At 47.1% G+C, this 17567-nt stretch overlaps 1 protein-coding gene across 5 annotated transcripts; it reads left to right on the forward strand.

Annotated features, from left to right (window-relative positions):
* The first annotated feature begins 374 nt into the window (after positions 1-374).
* LOC133268367 (vitamin D3 hydroxylase-associated protein-like) lies at positions 375-11763 on the forward strand. Of its 5 annotated transcripts, XM_061451334.1 has the most exons (15): positions 384-747; positions 1699-1812; positions 2149-2292; positions 2635-2768; positions 3087-3293; positions 3391-3431; positions 3714-3838; positions 4593-4718; positions 5471-5568; positions 6184-6283; positions 6831-6874; positions 7513-7552; positions 9719-9827; positions 10688-10833; positions 11528-11763. In XM_061451334.1, exons 1-15 carry the CDS (start codon positions 538-540, stop codon positions 11654-11656), a joined length of 1767 nt encoding a protein of 588 aa, XP_061307318.1. In that variant the 5' UTR covers positions 384-537; the 3' UTR covers positions 11657-11763. The 5 variants fall into 5 exon arrangements, 3 of the variants coding, with proteins under 3 accessions (XP_061307319.1, XP_061307318.1, XP_061307320.1); XR_009743057.1 differs by lacking the exon at positions 11528-11763 and having other exon boundaries at positions 375-747; positions 6184-6329; positions 10688-10821; XR_009743058.1 differs by lacking the exon at positions 9719-9827 and having other exon boundaries at positions 376-747.
* The last annotated feature ends 5804 nt before the right edge of the window (positions 11764-17567 follow it).

A 17567-nucleotide genomic window follows, 5' to 3' on the forward strand; every position in this document is an offset into this window, starting at 1 on the left:
CAGAAGGGCTCAGTCGGGCTGGGTATCGGTCGGCGGGTGGTGAGCGGTTGTATTCTCTTCCCTTGTTATTTCCTTTATCATCATTATTATTGGTGGCAGCAGCAGTGATTTGTGTTATACCTTAGTTACTGGGCTGTTCATATCTCAACCTGTAGGAGTTACGTTCTTTTGATTCTCCTCCCCATCCCTCTGGGAGCTGGGGGAGGAAGGGAGGGGAGTGAGCAAGCAGCTGCCTGGTTCTGGGTTGCCCTCTGGGCTTAGACCGCAACACGCCCTAACCCAGTGTGAGCTGAACACACTGCTTTACAGCCTGAAACACAGCGCTTCTCCAGCTGCCAGCCCCTTTAAAGTCTGTGGTGTAAAACGTCCACTCCTAGACTTTAATGTTAACATGGACTTTGATAGTGCAGCTCTGCTTCAGAACTGATCTTGCATAGCCAGATTGCGCAGTGTGCATTCATCAGCCCTCCTTAGGAGAAGGCAGGAGACCCAAGCGTCTGTAGCTGGTCTGGAACGGGAAGGACTGGGAGAGGAACCATGACCCAAGAGCGACTGTGGCAGGTCCTGGATGCATCATGGGGAGACCCTCGCACCCTCTCTGCTCTGCTGTGCAGCTCAGTAGCGGTTGTTGTGCTGCTGAAGTGGATGGAACGTAGGCAGATCCAGCAGAAGATGAAGGAGGCGAGGAGGGCACGGAATCTGGCCCTGGAGCGAATGGAGAAGGCAGCTCACGGGTTTAAGCAAGAGGTACCTTGGGGGAAAGTGTGTGTGGGAGGAAGGGATTGTATTTGGGATAACTAAAGAAATGGAGTGCTGATATGATCCCTCTTTGAGTGGGGCTTAGGGCATGTGCACTTTTTACGTCATCACAAATTCTCTGGAGGTTCACCACCCTCCATTGCCACAGAAAGACCTCCTATAAAGACAGCATAAAGGAAGCATTTCTTAGTAGAGACCTCTTAAGGGAATCCTGAGGATGAAAGACGGGACTTTGGGATCCCCAGAACTCCCCATGCCCTTTTCTCCTCATCCATCCCAGCTGCTAAGCCTTTCCTCTGCCATCCTCCTTATCTCTGCCCTTTCATAGGGACCTGTCTGCCCCAGGATCCTCAAAGTACAAGCAGGGGTGGGCTTCACATCTCTCCAGCATCTGCACATGGGTAACCAAAAGCCATTCCCTCCTGCCCATGCTTGGGTAAAGAAGTACCTGGATTTTAGGAGGTCAGGTCCTTGGACATGGGATTTGTCTTGAACCTATAATAAAAGCCTACAGCCATTCTTTTCTTGGGGAGGGGAGGTTGCAAACAACCCAACACTTTTTTTCCCCCCATATTTATGATAAATTTTGTAAAACTTTGGCTGGTTGAACTGCTCTTCAGCACACACTCATATCTGTGAGTAAACACAGATAGTTCAAACCTCTCCTACGTGTTCATGCAGCTCTCCAGTCAAGCACCCATTTTCTGCCTATTTGGTTCTGTTCTTATGAACTAAGACTCAACAGATTCCCCATCAGCACATTCCTCACTCCAATACACAGAGCACTATGTGGGACCCCTGCATTTCTACAGGAAATGCCTCCTAAATTCCCATTCAAGGTCATTGCTGGGCACGTATTAGAGTTGGGTATTTGCAGCCTCAACAACAGCCTCTTCTGTTGGTTTCTTCCCCCTGCACCCGACTTCCTGCCCTTTGCAGAATCCAAGCACCCAGACTGCGCAAATCCTTTCATTGACAATGGTGGAGCTGGTGGAGAAACTGAAGGATGGTTCCCTGTCCCCAGAAAGCATCCTCTACACCTATATGGGCAAAGTGAGTGGTACCTCCAGCACGGGAGAGATGCTACAGGGCTCTTCTGCAGTGGGGGCTTTCAAATCAAAGCTCAGCTCATTTGCTGAGAGAACCAGCAATGCTAAAGGTTACAGTTTGTCAATAATGTGATGTCTGAAGGGTGGTTTATGGGTACATGTGCATGACAGAAATCTGGACAATTACTGCAGCGAGAAATATCTGAAGTTTGTAAGTAAGATCTGAATAATTGAGACTTGAGGAGGTTGAACTTTCAATTGGAAAACTCAATTTAAATATTGTTTCCTTCCTTCCTTTCATCCCTTCATCTATGTCAATGCTCTTCTCTGTTCTGGAGAGGCTTTGGAGGTGACTCGGGAGGTGAACTGTGTGACAGACTTCATTCATGGCTGTGAAGATCAACTCCAGAAACTGAAGAATCAGAAGGAGAAGGGGCTGCTCTATGGCATTCCCGTCAGCATCAAGGAGCACATTGACTGCAAGGTACATCTCTAATTCCCATGCCTCTTGGCCTAGGGGTGGGAACAGGCCAGGATGTCTCATCCTCATCAGGACTGGCTAAGAGTTCCCTCAGATAAGAATGTTCTGGACCAAATATCGTGGGACCAGCAAACCTGCCTTTCTTCTGATGGAAGTTTTGTTTTATGCAGAAATTTCTCACTTGCTCTGATCTGGTTTTCCCTGGGCTACTCGAATGCTGTTCTGCTTGTGAGAAAAGTTAGGTGGGAACTTTGACATGGGAGGCATCAGGGCTTGTGTCTGTTATTGTCACAGAGCCAAACAGCATCTCTCCATACTTAAAGAGCTTTGCTTCTCATCCCCAAGGGCCACATCTCCTCTGGAGGGATGGTGAAGTTCCTGGGCCAAGTAAAGGAAGAAGACAGCGTCATCGTCCAGGTTCTAAAGTACCAGGGGGCAATCCCCTTCGTGAGAACCAACGTCCCACAGACAATGATGAAGTAATTGCTGTTTGCCTTCATGAAAACACTATGATAGGTGACCCCTGCTATCTCAGAGGGTGGGCCCGTGTGCACAGGCTAAGTCTAATCAGTCTGAGCTAATCATGCGTGTTGAGTTCATTTCAGTCTCAAATTATTTCTCTTGCATTTGATACCTCTTTTTTCTTAAACTCAACCGTCCCAACATATCTTCTGCATGCTGGTGCTACCTGCTGGGCTTAATTCCACACTCATCCCCGCACAGATGCTCTGTGACCTGTATTTATGGTTTGCAGAGACAGAATTACCTCACTGACCTGCTCCTCATCTTCTCCCCAGCTATGATTGCAGCAACCTCGTCTTTGGCCAGACACTGAACCCTCTCAACCACCAGAAGAGCCCCGGGGGGTCCTCAGGAGGGGAGGGAGCCCTGATTGCAGGGGGAGGCTCTATCCTGGGCATTGGGTCAGATGTAGCTGGTAGCATCCGCCTGCCGTCCAGCTTCTGTGGGCTGTGTGGGCTCAAACCCACAGGCAACAGGATCAGGTACGTCCCAACACTTCCCAAATGGGAAGTCTGCGCCTCAGCATGGTGGCCTGCTTTACAGTAAGAAGCTAATCTGCTTCTCCCATTATGTTCCTAGCAAACTGGGTGTTGTTTCTCCTATAGGAGGAATGGGATCAGGTAAGTCCGTGCAGATGACATCTTATTACCATCGAACCTTTGCTTTTTACATCTCCTATTACTGCTGAAATGCCAGCAGATGTGCTTGCTCAATTATGTGTCTCATGGCCAGTCACTCAGCGCTCTCTTCTTCCCCATTACACTGGTTCCCATTCCTCTTCCCCATTACACTGGTTCCCATTCCTCTTCCCCAGCCTGACCTAAACTCTTCCATGCTGGACCCCTACCAGTAACTATGAGGCAGCACCTCTTCCTGCAGTGATAGGACCTTTTTGCTTGCAGTAGTGCCAGCGCTGGGGCCAATGGCGAGGGATGTGGACAGCCTGGCCCTCTGCATGAAGGCGCTGCTCTGTGATGAGATGTTCCGGCTGGACCCCACTGTGCCCCCCATCCCCTTCAATGAGGAGGTAAGGCCCAGAGGCAATCCCATGTCTCTATTTTCCCAACAACAGAAGTAAGATCTTGGGAGATTCCTGTCTGTTTTCGTGTTTCAAGATAGTGAAGGACCCAGGGAAGCAAATGTCCTTTTGAGCAGAGGACACACAGCATGAGCAGCCACAGAGCAGGGTTGGCTTGTACTGATGAGACCTGCCAGATACTGACCCCTTCCCATCCCAGCAATGTCCAAAACAAGCTTGTTGGCTCCATCCTGGACCAGTCCCTAAAGGAGCTGATTTCTACTGATGAGAGAAATTCACTTCTCACACCTTTAATTAGAGAGCATGATTGAAGTCACTGACCTTTGCCATTAGCTCTCTGCTTCTGCCATCTGATCATGTCTTTCTGGCTTAGGTCCCAGGATTCTAGGACCTTTTAGTTCTCCCTGACACCCAGACAATACAGACCAGTCTCTTACCCTAGAAGAAGAGGCCCCTGACCTCTGTCCATGCCAGGCATCCCAGGCGTGTGGTCTGTACAGGTGCTATCATACCTGCTATCTCGAAGCTGGGACATGTTCACAGGGCAGGAGGTGGTGTCAGAAAGGCCATACCAAGGACCACTGCTACAGATCTATGAACTGGACAGCACTGCTTTCCACCAGCCCTACTGCTCCCATCATTCCTCCAATTCGGGACACCTCAGCTGCTGCTTCCGTAACCCCTGGGAATGGTCCAATCTCGTATGTCCCATGGGTGCAAGTGATGGCTTTTCTTCTCACAGGTTTACACCAGTTCAAAGCCACTTCGGATTGGATACTATGAAGGAGATGGCTACTTCCAACCCTCACCCAGCATGAAACGAGCTATTCAGGAGACAAGAAAGCTCCTCCAGGATGCAGGGCATACGGTGGGTTTTCATGCCTGCAGTTGCCTGGAGCTGTTATCCTGCTCCTCATAAAGTTAGGACAAGTCACTTCCCAATTCTGCTTTTGCTGCCCATAAATCAGGGACCATCCCTTTCTGCTGCAAGGATCATGAAGAGGAAGGCAAATGCAACAGCTTGCTTCTCAAACCAAAGCGACCTTGCTTATATTCCTTGCCTAGCAGACAAGAGAATCACCTTCCTATATCTAAGTCATTCCTTTTCTAAAGCACTGCTTTTATTTCATCGTATTTAGTGTTTCCATAAATATCAAACTCACAGCAGTTTGCATGATCCATCAGCCACTAAATGCAGTTTACAGATGTCTTGGTGGGTAAGTGGGAAGGGGGTTGGAATAGCTGACCCTCCAGGGACCTCCTCTATCCTAAATTACCCTGTGGTTCCACCAGTGAGGATTTCTATATGGGAGCTGTTCCAATGATGCATATTAAAAGTACTTGGTGTTTTGAAGCCTCTAGAAATGCTTCTTTAAGGATTGGAGGAAGGGAGCTGATGGGACGTCACAGTATGTGTTAATGCTTTGGAAACGGGAAAGGACAGTGGGCAGATGCTGCTAAGCCAGGTCCCCTTGAAAATGGGGTCTGAAATACAGCAGCAAGGAGGGCCTAAGCTTCCCATTGCTTCCCCCTTACCTCACTAGTGAGGCCGGGCTGTTGACAGAGGGCTCTGAATCATCGGTCATCGTTGCTTCTTGAATGGGGATGGTTTTGTTGCAGCTTGTTCCCTTTGTACCACCCAAGATCGACTACATGGTAGATGAGCTGTTCACCAGAGGGATTTTCTCGGATGGTGGTGCTCACCTGATGGACTGCTTGTGAGTAAAAACCCCATTTCAGTGTGGGCCAGGAGACCTGGAACTTGATAGCCAGTGGTTTATGTTCTTGTGGGTGAAAACTGAGTAATGAGCAGCCAGGGAGCAATATCTGAAAGGATGAATTCAGCATGAGCAGCAGCTACATTACAAGAGCAGTTGGCAAGCACAGACAATGGGGTAGGGTGATAATCTAACACATGTCAGCAGTGCTGTGGCAGCTGGTTTTGTGTGTGATTAATCCCTGGGACATGGGAAACATCACACATTATGAAACTTGCTATGGAGGTGCCATGAGTTGCACTGGCTACGGACCAAAATACCCACCCTGCCACTCCCTCACTTCAGGTGAAACATGCCCAGGGTTTTATGTGGTCCCATCACTGCAAAGCTCTCCAGAGCCTTTATGGCACTGACAGCCTTTGCAGTGAGCATTCATACCTGAGAATCTAAACCCTACATCAGCATCTTTTGTTCAGTGTTTTAGATTAAAACAGGTAGGTTTTGTCTTCTACCAACTCCCCTCTGAGACAAACCCTGCTTTGGAAACAGCACTATTGTTGCTGTAGCTCTGGCATGGAAGGCTTGTCCTGACTTCTTCACTCTCTGCCCTTCCAGCAAAGGAGACATTGTGGATCCCACCCTGAGATTCCAGTTCAATACTTACAGGCTTCCTGCTCTGGTGAAAAGGATCTTCGCTATCCTTCTGAAACCCATAGTAAGTGTGTGGAGGAGTCTCGTCTGTGCTGCAGGAAATCTGCAAGGTGGGGAATTTTCTGCACGCAGGCAGATAGACTGCTCCTCTCTGGGAGTGCTTTGCTGCTTCATGTTAAGTCCCTGATGGGCTTCATAGTGAAATACACTTGAATACACTTAGTCCCTAAACCCAGGCTGAACTTACAAAGTGGGTCTGACAGACTTCTGTGGGACTTTTGTGTGGGGATATCAAAATATGATCCATTTCATGAACCACATAAAGGTTGGGCTCCAAGAGAATGGGTATCACTAGCAAGTATTGAAACAGCATCCTTGAAGATGCTCTCCAAGGCTAGCGGTGTGGCATAGAGCCTTATTGGTGTGGGTTGTTGCGATTAAATGTATAAATTAATGTGGGAGTAAAACCCCTTCACTAAAAACCATACCTGTTCTTCAGAGCCACTTCTGCTGGGACAAGAAGTGTGCCCAAAGTGCAATCCCATGGTAGCCAGCTATTTCAGCTGCGGTGTTGTTGACTAATCCCAAGTTTTTTTTCTTCCCTCTGAAAGTACCCAAGAATCGCTGGGGATCTCAGTGCTCTCTGTGGAGTGGGGTAAGACATGCTGAAGTAGCTCTAGAGAAAGGGGACACACAGTGCATGCACTGGTTTGTGCAGGTACATGGCTGTGCACAAAGCCCCGTCACAGGGCTGTGCAGCACAGGCTGAGCCAGATGAATGTGTGTTGCCTCAGCACCACTTGAGCTTAGCACAGTGTTATGCCATCGGGGATTATTTTAAGAGCTCAAGGATCCTCATCATGGCAGGGCTATGGAGATCAGCACAGAGAGATACAGGCTACTTTCCCCATCAGGTGGATTCTGGTACCAGAGCATCACGCGCCAGGTTGAACAGAGGTCTCTGCATGCAAGTGCATCATGGTGTGAAGTACCTGCCCTTCCAAAAGAGACAGAGACACATCAAAATGGGAGTTTTTCACTTCCAAAGTGAATTTGGAAGAGCTGCCATGATCTTTTTCGAAGTGCTAAAGCCCCAAGACCGGTGGCATGATTTAACATAAGCTCTTTCGCTGTATCTGTAAGCACGTGTGAGCCCAGTGGAATCATCTGGGTGACACTTTACCTTGTTCCCAGAAGGCTCGCACAGTTTCCATAACAGTGGGCTGACTGCATGCTGTTAAGCGTGTTCTGCTGCCACAGTCCCAAAGCTGATTAATTCTGTCACCTTTCCAGGTCTGCCAAAAACCTCTGGGATCAGCATGGAGCAGTGGAGGTAATGTCAATTTGGTATTTTTTTTCCTTTTTCCTTACTAAATATAGTGAGGGATCCCTGAAGTTCCTAAGCAATTGCTTTGCACTCTGTGATGAATCCTGGGTTGGAAATGGATCAGGTGGAAATAAAGCAGCTAGGCTCTTTGAAAGTCAAGCTTTGCAAGAAGTGCTAAGAGCTCAAGGGAGGTCTCTGTTAGTGGAGGATGGGGAAGAAAGATTATCCTTTGCCCTGCATTTTCTAAGCAGGAAAAATGTAAGTACAGCCACTAAAGATGAGTCTTCGTTTTTTCTGTCTCTTGGTGTAAATCCTTCATTTCAGACATCAGGTGCTATTGTCAGAAGCTAAGACCATGCTTGAGCTATCCAGCAGAGACCCTGGCAGTCAGAAACTGTGGCTGTGAACTCTTTGGCTTAGGTGGATCCCATATGATCTCATTTGGGATCAGGAACATAGGACAGGAAGTGTTCTCCTGGACAACTGAGTCCAGTGCTGCCCACACACTGTGCAGGTTCCTCTTTAAAACCAGTTGAGTTTTCTGATTGCTTATGCTTGCTTTGTTATTTTTTATTGTCTGGCTCCTCTCTTCTCTGATGGTTGGAAACCTTCATATTTCCTGTGCTGTTTATTCACTTCCAGTGTATCCACGTTTTATTCCTGTCCTTGTGCTTAAACAGAACTTCTCCTCTCTGGTATTTTCCACTGCCTCACTTGCCCTTGATCTATTTATAGAGAGCAGTTGTATGCCCTTTCAGCTGGTGTTTTGCAAGGCTGACAAAGCCGAGCTGTTTTGGTTCCCTCCCATAAGGCAGGATCTGTGTTCCCTGGGGCACCCTCTCAGCCCTCCCTGAGAAGAATCATGCCTGCATCCTGCACCACGCAGCCTCCATCAGTGCCAGTCACTCAATGGACATGCTGCTTACTTGCAGCAGGTCTGACATTATAGGGTAGAGGAAAAACCTGCCTGGTCACTGTGCAGATGTGAGTGTTTGGAAGGAAATGGGTTTGGGGTTTTTTAGGTGAAAACTGATTCCTCTCCCCCAACCAAACCACACATACAAAAAAACCAACCACAAAAAGCAAACAAGCAAACAAACCCCCTCCAAATCTAACCGAAAAGAAAACTCTTTAAAAGGCTTGTTGGCCTCAGAGATACTTTGAATTGTTTTCTTCAGTGAACTCATATTCACATTTTTTCCTCTGCAACTAAAAGCTGATTCAAAACTTTTGGCTAGCAAACAGCTTTTCTCTCAGAACAAAACCATCAGGTTAGCTGCGTTGAGAGCGTTTCCTGGAAACCTCTCTATCTCCTTTGTTCCCCTGTCAGCAGGAAGGATGTCAGTCTGCAGATGGAAACTGAGGTCAGACTAAAACAGCCTCGTGGCTGGAGCTCTCTGAGAGATATGGAAGACCCTCGTACGGAAAATGTGGAGTTGTGCAGAACAGGGACTGGACCACAGGACAAATGCATCCCTGTAACCAGAATACGGCTGCAGAAGCAGCCATGCTGTGGTCCATCTGTGTCTACTTACTAAGACAAAGTGGATCAGCTCTTTGGGGATGGATTCATTCATTGCCTGATGTTCAGCAAAGCTGTGGTTACCCAGACTACAAAGCTAGATATCTCTTCGATCTGTAGTCCAAGTCTGAAGCTGTGCTTCCTGCACTGCAGGGGGAAGAGCTTAGGCTTGCCTTGCTGTCTCTTGCTGCTGCTTTTACTTACCTGTATCCTGATCCAGCATGAAAGGTTTTGTGAAAATACTTTGAATTCACATCTTCTAGGTTCTCCTACCAAAATAACAAAGCTTTTAGGAAACCTGACTGTTTAGTCAGCTAGACATAATTCTTCAAACTATTGTTGATCTCCATTCAATGACATTCAAAGACTAAACTGTTCATATGAAGGACTGGATTAATACTTGAATAAACCAACTCTGAAATGCCCACCTAGCGTTAATATCTAGTTCAGGGCAGCACACGGTATTCTAACAGGAAACCTAAGGATGGAAGAACAAAATCCATTGGCTCTTTTAAAGCACGTTCCAGATTTTATTTTACATTTCAGTTGTATCCAGGAAGGTTTTTGTCCTCCCTGTTTCATGCCATAGGACATTGATCTGCCACTGCTATCCAACAGATATTGTTTGTCATCTCTGTCTTTCCTCCTAGGCTTACCGCACTGAATTCATTGTCAAATGGAGGAAGCTGAGGCTGGATGTGATTCTTTGTCCTGCACTGGGGCCAGCCTTTAACCATGGCTATGCTGGGAAGCTCTTTGGTAATCTCCATTGAGGTGCCTCTGGATGCATCCATGGTGGTGTTTGTGGGCAGAGATGGAGCAAGATATTCCAGTCTCTTGGACATTCCCCATGTGTGGTGCTTGGTCTTCCCTCTGGGGAAGGTCTCCCCAGAGTGGGTCTTCTCATGCACCCAACTCCATCAGGTGTTTGGATTATTATGGGGCAGCAATTAGTGGCACATCTGTCCCAGCCATTCATGGGTGAGTTTTCTCTGCATGTAGAAAGCCCAAGAGCTATTCTTGCAGCAGAAGGCGGCTGTGAGGAGAGTTGTCAGAGGGGTGGTAGACCTTAGTAGAAGGCCAAGCTCTTCTGAATGTGCCCATCTTGCATTACCAAAGACTCTGCAAGCAGCAGAAAAGCTCATTGCCTGTGACTTTCAGAAAAAGGCAGTAGTTTTATAGCTTCCAGCAAACAGCTGGGGTCCTCCATCCCCCTAGCAATGGCCCTTTGGGATCCTAAATCCCCAGGATGGTGTTACAGAACTGGGCATCTGGATTATCATGAAAAAGTAGCTGGGATTTTTCCCTGGGATACGTGAGACATAGACACAGACTGTGAATCCGATCAAGTACTCCTATCTGCCTCTCTCAGAGCAGATCTAACCTCCAGCTGACTGATAGGTAAGGGATAGGTCTCTCTCTGTTCTCAGCAGCCATGTGAGCCTGTGGTTCAAACCTCTCCATCAAAAGTCCCTTTGAAAGCAGCATGTTTTCATGGTCTCTTCACATCCAGCAACTGCAGTCTGCAATTTGTGCAACCCAGATTATCATCTGACCGTCACTGCTGGCCCAGCACACTCAGTTTTGCCTTTCTCCATTCTTTGTGTGACCTTTTCCAGCTGCGACCTCCTATACCAATTTATACAACGTCTTAGACTTCCCTGCTGGGGTGGTGCCGGTCAGCACAGTCACAAGAGCTGATGAAGAAGAACTGAAGCATTACCGAGGGCACTACGGAGACCCTTGGGATAAGAGGCTGAAAGAGGTCAGTGAGGAAAGAGCTAAGTGTTAGCTGAAGGCTATCACTGGCACAGTGACACCTCTGGCTTATCTACATCTGATGACAGTGGGAGCTTGCTTAGTCACGCAGTTTGTATACACCATGTTACTACCCTGCACGCAGTGCAGGCAGGCTGGTGTACTTCGGCCTGACACTGCCCTGTGCACGTTTTCCTTTGTCTTCTCTTCCTATAATGTCATAGAATCACAGAATGGTTTGGGTTGCAAAGGACCTTAATGTCATCTAGTTCCAACACCCTGCCATGGACAAGGATACCATACACTAGATCATGTCACCCAAGGCACGGCCTTGAACACTGTCAGGGATGGAACACTCACCACTTGTTTGGGCAACCCATTCCAGTGCCTCACCACCCTAACAGGAAAGAATTTCCTCCTTATATCCAATCTAAACTTCCCCTGTTTAACTTTTAACCCGTTACCCCTTGTCCTATCACTACAGTCCCTAATGAAGAGTCCCTCCCCAGCATCCCTATAGGCCCCCTTCAGATACTGGAAGGCTGCTATGAGGTCTCCACGCAGCCTTCTCTTCTCCAGGCTGAACAGCCCCAACTTCCTCAGCCTGTCTTCATACGGGAGGTGCTCTAATGTCATAAGACAACATTCTTTCTTGCGCTTCCCTGAGTGTTCTGACTCGGCACCACGCTTATGTTTTGCAGGCTGTGGAAGGAGCTGTGGGGCTGCCAGTGGCTGTTCAGTGCGTGGCTCTGCCATGGCAGGAAGAGCTGTGCCTTCGCTTCATGAAGGAGGTGGAGACGCTTGCCCACAGCATGAAGAGAAATGTGTAATTTCTAGGAACCAATAACCACAAAGCAGACAGAGACCTGCAGACTCTGAACCACTGTTTCAAGAAGCTGCAATAAATGCTGTTTAAAAATAGTCAGCAAAAATCTCATCTTTGCACAAACTGTTCTTAATTTGTTAGGGTTACATTTAGTTAAAAACCAAAAGAATGAGAGTTAATGCCGGATCAGAGGAGTCCAGATACATAATTACACCACAGTGTAACTATATATAGTGTGCATCTATGTAGTTATATATACTCAGTATATTTAACTGCATATACACTATAGCATATAGTATATAATATGCTATCTACTATATATAGCGCATATAGTGTAGCATGCATAGCATATATACTATATGTTATAGTATGTATATATTTGTATACATACTAGTTGCATACATAACTAGTATATATAACTACTATATTATAAACCCATTATATTCATATTATATATTATAAAAATGTAGTAATATATATATATAACTACATAAAGTGTATGTATTATGCATACTATTAGGGTGTGTGTATATATAAGTAGTGTATATATACTAGTTATATACACTATATTTATCTAGTATCCTATATATGCTATATATAGTATATATAACTATATATAGTTATATATAAGTATATATGTTATATAGTATATATAAGTATATATAACTGTAGTTCATGATAAGAGACCAAAGAGCTATTTACCCCAGTATTTTACTTCCAACAGTGGGCAGGAGCAGATGTCCATGGCAGAGTATAACCTGGTAAGTGCAGAATTCCCCTTCTGGTTGTGCCATTGATCTCTGCCAAAAAGAGATGTTTCAGCAAAGGCTTGCAGTCAGCCCATCAGCTTTAATAACTGCCAAGAAAGCTCTCTGTGAGCTTGCTGGGCCCCTTGCTGAACTCATTTACCCTCTTGATCTCTGCACCATCCAGTGGTGGTGGGTTCTGCAGTTTAATTCTGCAGTGAGTAGTGGAAAGCTTAGTTTTATTTAAGCCTAAGCTGTGAAAAATGGCTACTGGTCTGTCGTCACTGCTGTTCCTTATTGTTTGTTCCATTTAAGCAATGGGAAAAGGAGGCTGGGGAATTTTTATTGACTGTAATAAACACTTGAGGGAAAACTGAGTTTGAGCATTTTGTGGTTGTGCTTTGACCATTCGCACTATTTAGTGCTTCCAGTGTCGCTGTGGCAATTGTCTGCTGTTTCTTGGCCTGCCCTTCACTCTCAAGATGGAGGAAAATGCTGGAAGGGAAGGTGAGAGTGATGCAGGAGACCAAAATGCTTTTAATAAGCAGGTGTACCTTGAAGCAGGGCATCAAGATTTGCCATGATCTGTGCCTTCTCCACGCCTGCATTGTGGGAGCTCATCATTAAGCAGATGACCTGCTCAACTGTTACTGCTGGCTAGATCTGAGCATGCAGAGACCTTGTTTTGCAAGGAAAGGACAGTGTCCTTTGCTCTGGTATCCCTCCATATAAAAACTGAATGAAGGGAAAGGGTCCTATTCCTGAAAGGAATTTCCCCATGCATACTTGCGCTCTTTGTGAGTGGCTCTGGAATGGATTTATTGTTTCTCCCACTCTCCCCTTGCCTGTCTCCAGGCAGACATTAGATCTAAGGATCCTGCAGCGTTAGCTCCCAAAGGGAAGTTCTCACTATGATCCAGCAGATGCTGACGCAGAGCGCATGGGTGATCTCAGCCTTGGTCTGCAGCTCAGGCAACGCTCTCTTGGCACTCACTTCAGTGATGAGGATGAGATGGAGACGTGTCCAGAAGGAACTGCATGATGTGTGGGGGAAACAAGACACAGGTTTGGACCAGGTGTAAGGATCTGTTCAGGGCTTTAAAGAGCAGGTAAGTGCCTCAGCTTGGCAGAGAGCAAAGCACTTTTCTGTCCTTCTCAGGACAAGTAGTCCATGATGTCGGGTGTGGAGGGAAAAGCAGTGAGGGTGATGCTGAGCTGTCTGGTGAGAGCAGGCACTGAAAATCAAGGAGGGAAAGGCCTTTAGTAGGGATGGAGAAAAGACTTCAGCTCCTTCCCATCAGCACAGTGCTGCTGTGTTTCAAACCCTTCTGTGGCTCCTTCACCATAAGCTACTGGCTCAGGCTGTGCAGCCCTTGCAAACCTGCACTGATTGCAGTTTCCAGCTGCCTGACACTGACTGAAGTCCAGGTTTTGTCTGTTTTACTAGATAGAAACACTGCTTGGGCCAAAAAGGCTTGCTTTCTATCAGTTTCTCTTATCTCCAGTACAATATCCTGGCTGTGGTCTTTGCTTAGATAATGTTTCCTCCTGATTTTAATAAGAAGTTAAACCTGTTTTCCTCAAGCTACCTTTTGTGTAGATAGGTAACTGAGCAAGGCTGAGAGACTGAGTCATCAGACAATGATTTGTTATCAAACATCTCCAGCTTTAGTATTTGGTTTTACTTTATCCTGCAGGGGGGTTTCTTTAGTTTGCAGGTTAGACTTTGTATAGCCACATCATTAGGAGCAAATAGAACCGTCTAGAGGAACTGATAAGAGCAGATCATAAGTTGTTGGAACAGGTCAGTTGGCCTCTTGCAGATCTGAAGTAAACACAGCTTTGGTGTAACAGAAAGTAGCAGTGTTAGACACAAACATCTCCAGGATCCCAGACATCGGTTTTAAACAAGTTTCAAGGGAGGAGGTAGTTGAAGCAGCTAAAATGAGATGTTTAGAAACAGCTTGACATTTGAAACGCAAAAATGCAAGCACTAGGGTTGGTATGTGTTTCACTCTGGAACAGCTGCGAGCTGCACAGATCCTCGCTGCTCCAACCACGGTCTCAATATGCTTTGCTTTTTGTTTTCCCATATTCTCTTCTCTTCTCTTCTCTTCTCCTCTCCTCTCCTCTCCTCTCCTCTCCTCTCCTCTCCTCTCCTCTCCTCTCCTCTCCTCTCCTCTCCTCTCCTCTCCTCTCCTCTCCTCTCCTCTCCTCTCTCTACTCTTCTCTCTCTTCTCTTCTCTCTTCTCTCCTCTCATTAGTGCTTTGTTCCTTTGTTTGTATTGCTGTTCTGCTTCGCACTCAGGTTTCCTGCCTCCCTTTCTGCTCTACTTACCCATGGTTACACCAGGGAAAAGCCCAATTTCCTGTGGCAAGCATTGTGCCCAGCTATGGAGCAGCTAGGGACATCCCTTCACCACCAGGGCACTGAAGTCTCTGCTGTCCCACAGTGAGGACAGACTTGTGCAAGACACCAGGTATGACAGAAGAAGCAGGAATGCTCCTGGACATCTGGTGAAGAACTGTCAGCTTTCTGCAGTATCTTCACTGACGCTGTGTCTGCCTTGCTGGAGAAGTTGTAAGTAGGATCCATACAACCCACTTGGCTGTGGAAAGGCCAAAGGAAAATAGTGCAATACCCACAAAAGCAGGAATGATGTAGAGATGGTCAGGAGGCAAAGCAGCCCCTGATGTCAGAGGGTTGGTATGAGAGGTTTCTCTCCCCTCTCTCTTGCAGTTTATACAGGGAGAGCAATCATGGTCCTGGCTGAGGAACACAAAAAAGGGTTGACAGAAATAGACCCTCACCTCTCAGCTACTGTTCCTGGTTGTTGGAAAGGTACAGGTTAAGTAGTGGCAGGCTCTTAAGAGCTGCTGATGTTCTGTGAGTGCTGGTGGAGTTGGACTGGAATTTAGGAAAGTCTCATGCTTTCAATATCTACTCCAGGCTGAAATGACTCAGGAACTGGAGAGTTCCCAGAAAACATTCACTCATCCCTCTGAGTCAATTGGAAGAACTTCTGCAGAGGGGACCAGCCCATTTCACTGTGATCTGAGCATTTTGTGAATGCCTTTAAAGTACTTTCAGAGCAGTGTAATTTGCACGTGCTGGTGTGTAAACTGTTAGGAAAAAGCACATCAGAGTGTTTGGTTCCAAACACATGAATGTGAGATACAACTGTCCGGATTTATTCTTTATGACTTTAATCAGAATGCAGTCAAAACTGACTTAAAAATAATTATCACTAACTTAGAGAGAAGACCGTTTAATTATAGGACATTTCTGTCCAAACTCAGCCTGCTTGAGAGCTGAAGGTGTTGGATGGAGTGTGATGACAATAAGTCACTGCGATTTTACTTTTGCAAGCAAAGACAGTGCAGCTCTTGCTGTGGACAGGGTGGACTGAGTTGGTTTGACTGCTTTTCTTCTGTGATGGTCCAAGTGAAGGCGGCGTTGTGGATGCCACAACGAAATTCCAGATGAGCTGCTACAGGCTGACTCCTCGTGGGAAAAGGGTCTTGGTTTTCATCCTGACTCCACTGGTGAGTTTGACGTGGGGCCTGGATTGATTCAGGTGAGAAAACATCCCCAAAACATTGTGCTTGGCCTTGGTTGGTCAGTGCACACTAGTGTGCTGCAGAGGGGTGAACGCTGACCTGTGAATCGGGCAGGTCTCTGATATGGACCTGAGATTTGACTTGGGACATCCCTTTGCTTCCCTATCTCGGTTTCCCCAGGGGACAAATGGTCTCTTTCTCAGCAGGCTTTTCTCCCAAGCACCCCCTGCTCCTCTTTGCCGGGATGTGGGTCCACACAAAGCCACCCTCTTGTGACCCAGCCTGTCCACCTCTGTGTAGCTGCTCCCCTCTGCAGCAGGAACTCTTTCATTTCATATGGCTCCTGGAGCACCTCAGGAGATCTACTCAGAGGGTGCAAAACACAGGTCTTGAAACCATCCCCTTCCTAAAGGTGGATTCAGCCTTCACTCCCTGCAGTCACTCCCCACTGCATGTGTCTGCACTGTAGGCTGTGGCAGAAGCCTTGTGGCTGCCCCAAAGCAGTGCTGTACATGGCCTTACAGTGGCAGAAGGAGCCCTACCTCCAGCTCATGGAGGAGGTGGATATGCCCACACACTGATAGGGAAAGGGGCTTCCTCAGCAGCATCCAGCTGCCTGGAAATGCAGCTGTGCCTGCTGATATCTGCCCTTTGAAATGCCAAGTCGGTTCAGACACGGCTCGATCTTTCTCTGTTAAATATTTGCTAAGTGTCTAAAGGGCAAGATCGGAGCACAGATCCCAGTGTGCAGCCAGATGTGGGAAGCCAATGCCCTGACCCTCCTCAGTGCAAGGAAGAAGCCTCCCACCTATGTTCAGCCCCTAATAGAGGTCATATCGCTGTCATATAGGCAAAGAGCCCACCTCTGACTTGGCAATCTTGCACAGATTCCCAGAGGCTGGAAGAGCGCTGGGTATTGCTGTGTGCTGCCCCTATCCACATGCACCTTCCAGAGGTACCTGCTGCAGCCAGCAGCGTGGGGCAGGAGCTGGACAGGCTGCAGGCATGTCCCCATGTCAGTGCCTTCATAAAGCCAGCAATGCCTTCCCTGAGGGGGCTTCCTCTGAGCAAGGGTGCCACTGAAAGGGAACACAGTAAAAGGCCAGCTTCATTTGTTACCATACAGCTAATTGCTGACAGCTCTGGATTGTTTCTTAGAATTGGGTTTGGCGTCCTCTGTTCAGAGCCCATAAATTGCCCCAGTTAAGACCCAAGAGAAGAACATCTATGGATGACACGAATTGTTACAGAAAACAACAGTGAACTCGTAACGGCAAAGAAGGGATATGATAATGGGTGAAAAAATGATTATTAGAGGACTAACCAGTCCTCATGGGAGAAGACTCTTCACTTCCCTTTCCACATGCAGTTCTACACCCTGCTGGAGCAGGACCAGGTTCTGGGCCTCTTTTCCATCAAGTGCAATCTTTCAAAGCTTTGTAATGCACAATCTGGCTGCCCAAAAACCTTTTCTAGGGTGGGACCCATAGGAGGGCTCATCATCCAAAACCATCAGAGATCACAGACAGACCATGGCATTTGGTTTGGGGCTGATATTTGATGGGTTATTCAGCTCAGTGCCTGGTTCTTGTGTGCTTGTAGTGAAAG

This window comes from Pezoporus flaviventris, unplaced genomic scaffold (assembly GCF_033815535.1).
Source record: "Pezoporus flaviventris isolate CSIRO_AGI_PZ_B2104156 unplaced genomic scaffold, CSIRO_AGI_Pfla_v1 ptg000013l, whole genome shotgun sequence".
NCBI classification, from domain to species: Eukaryota; Metazoa; Chordata; class Aves; order Psittaciformes; family Psittacidae; genus Pezoporus; species Pezoporus flaviventris.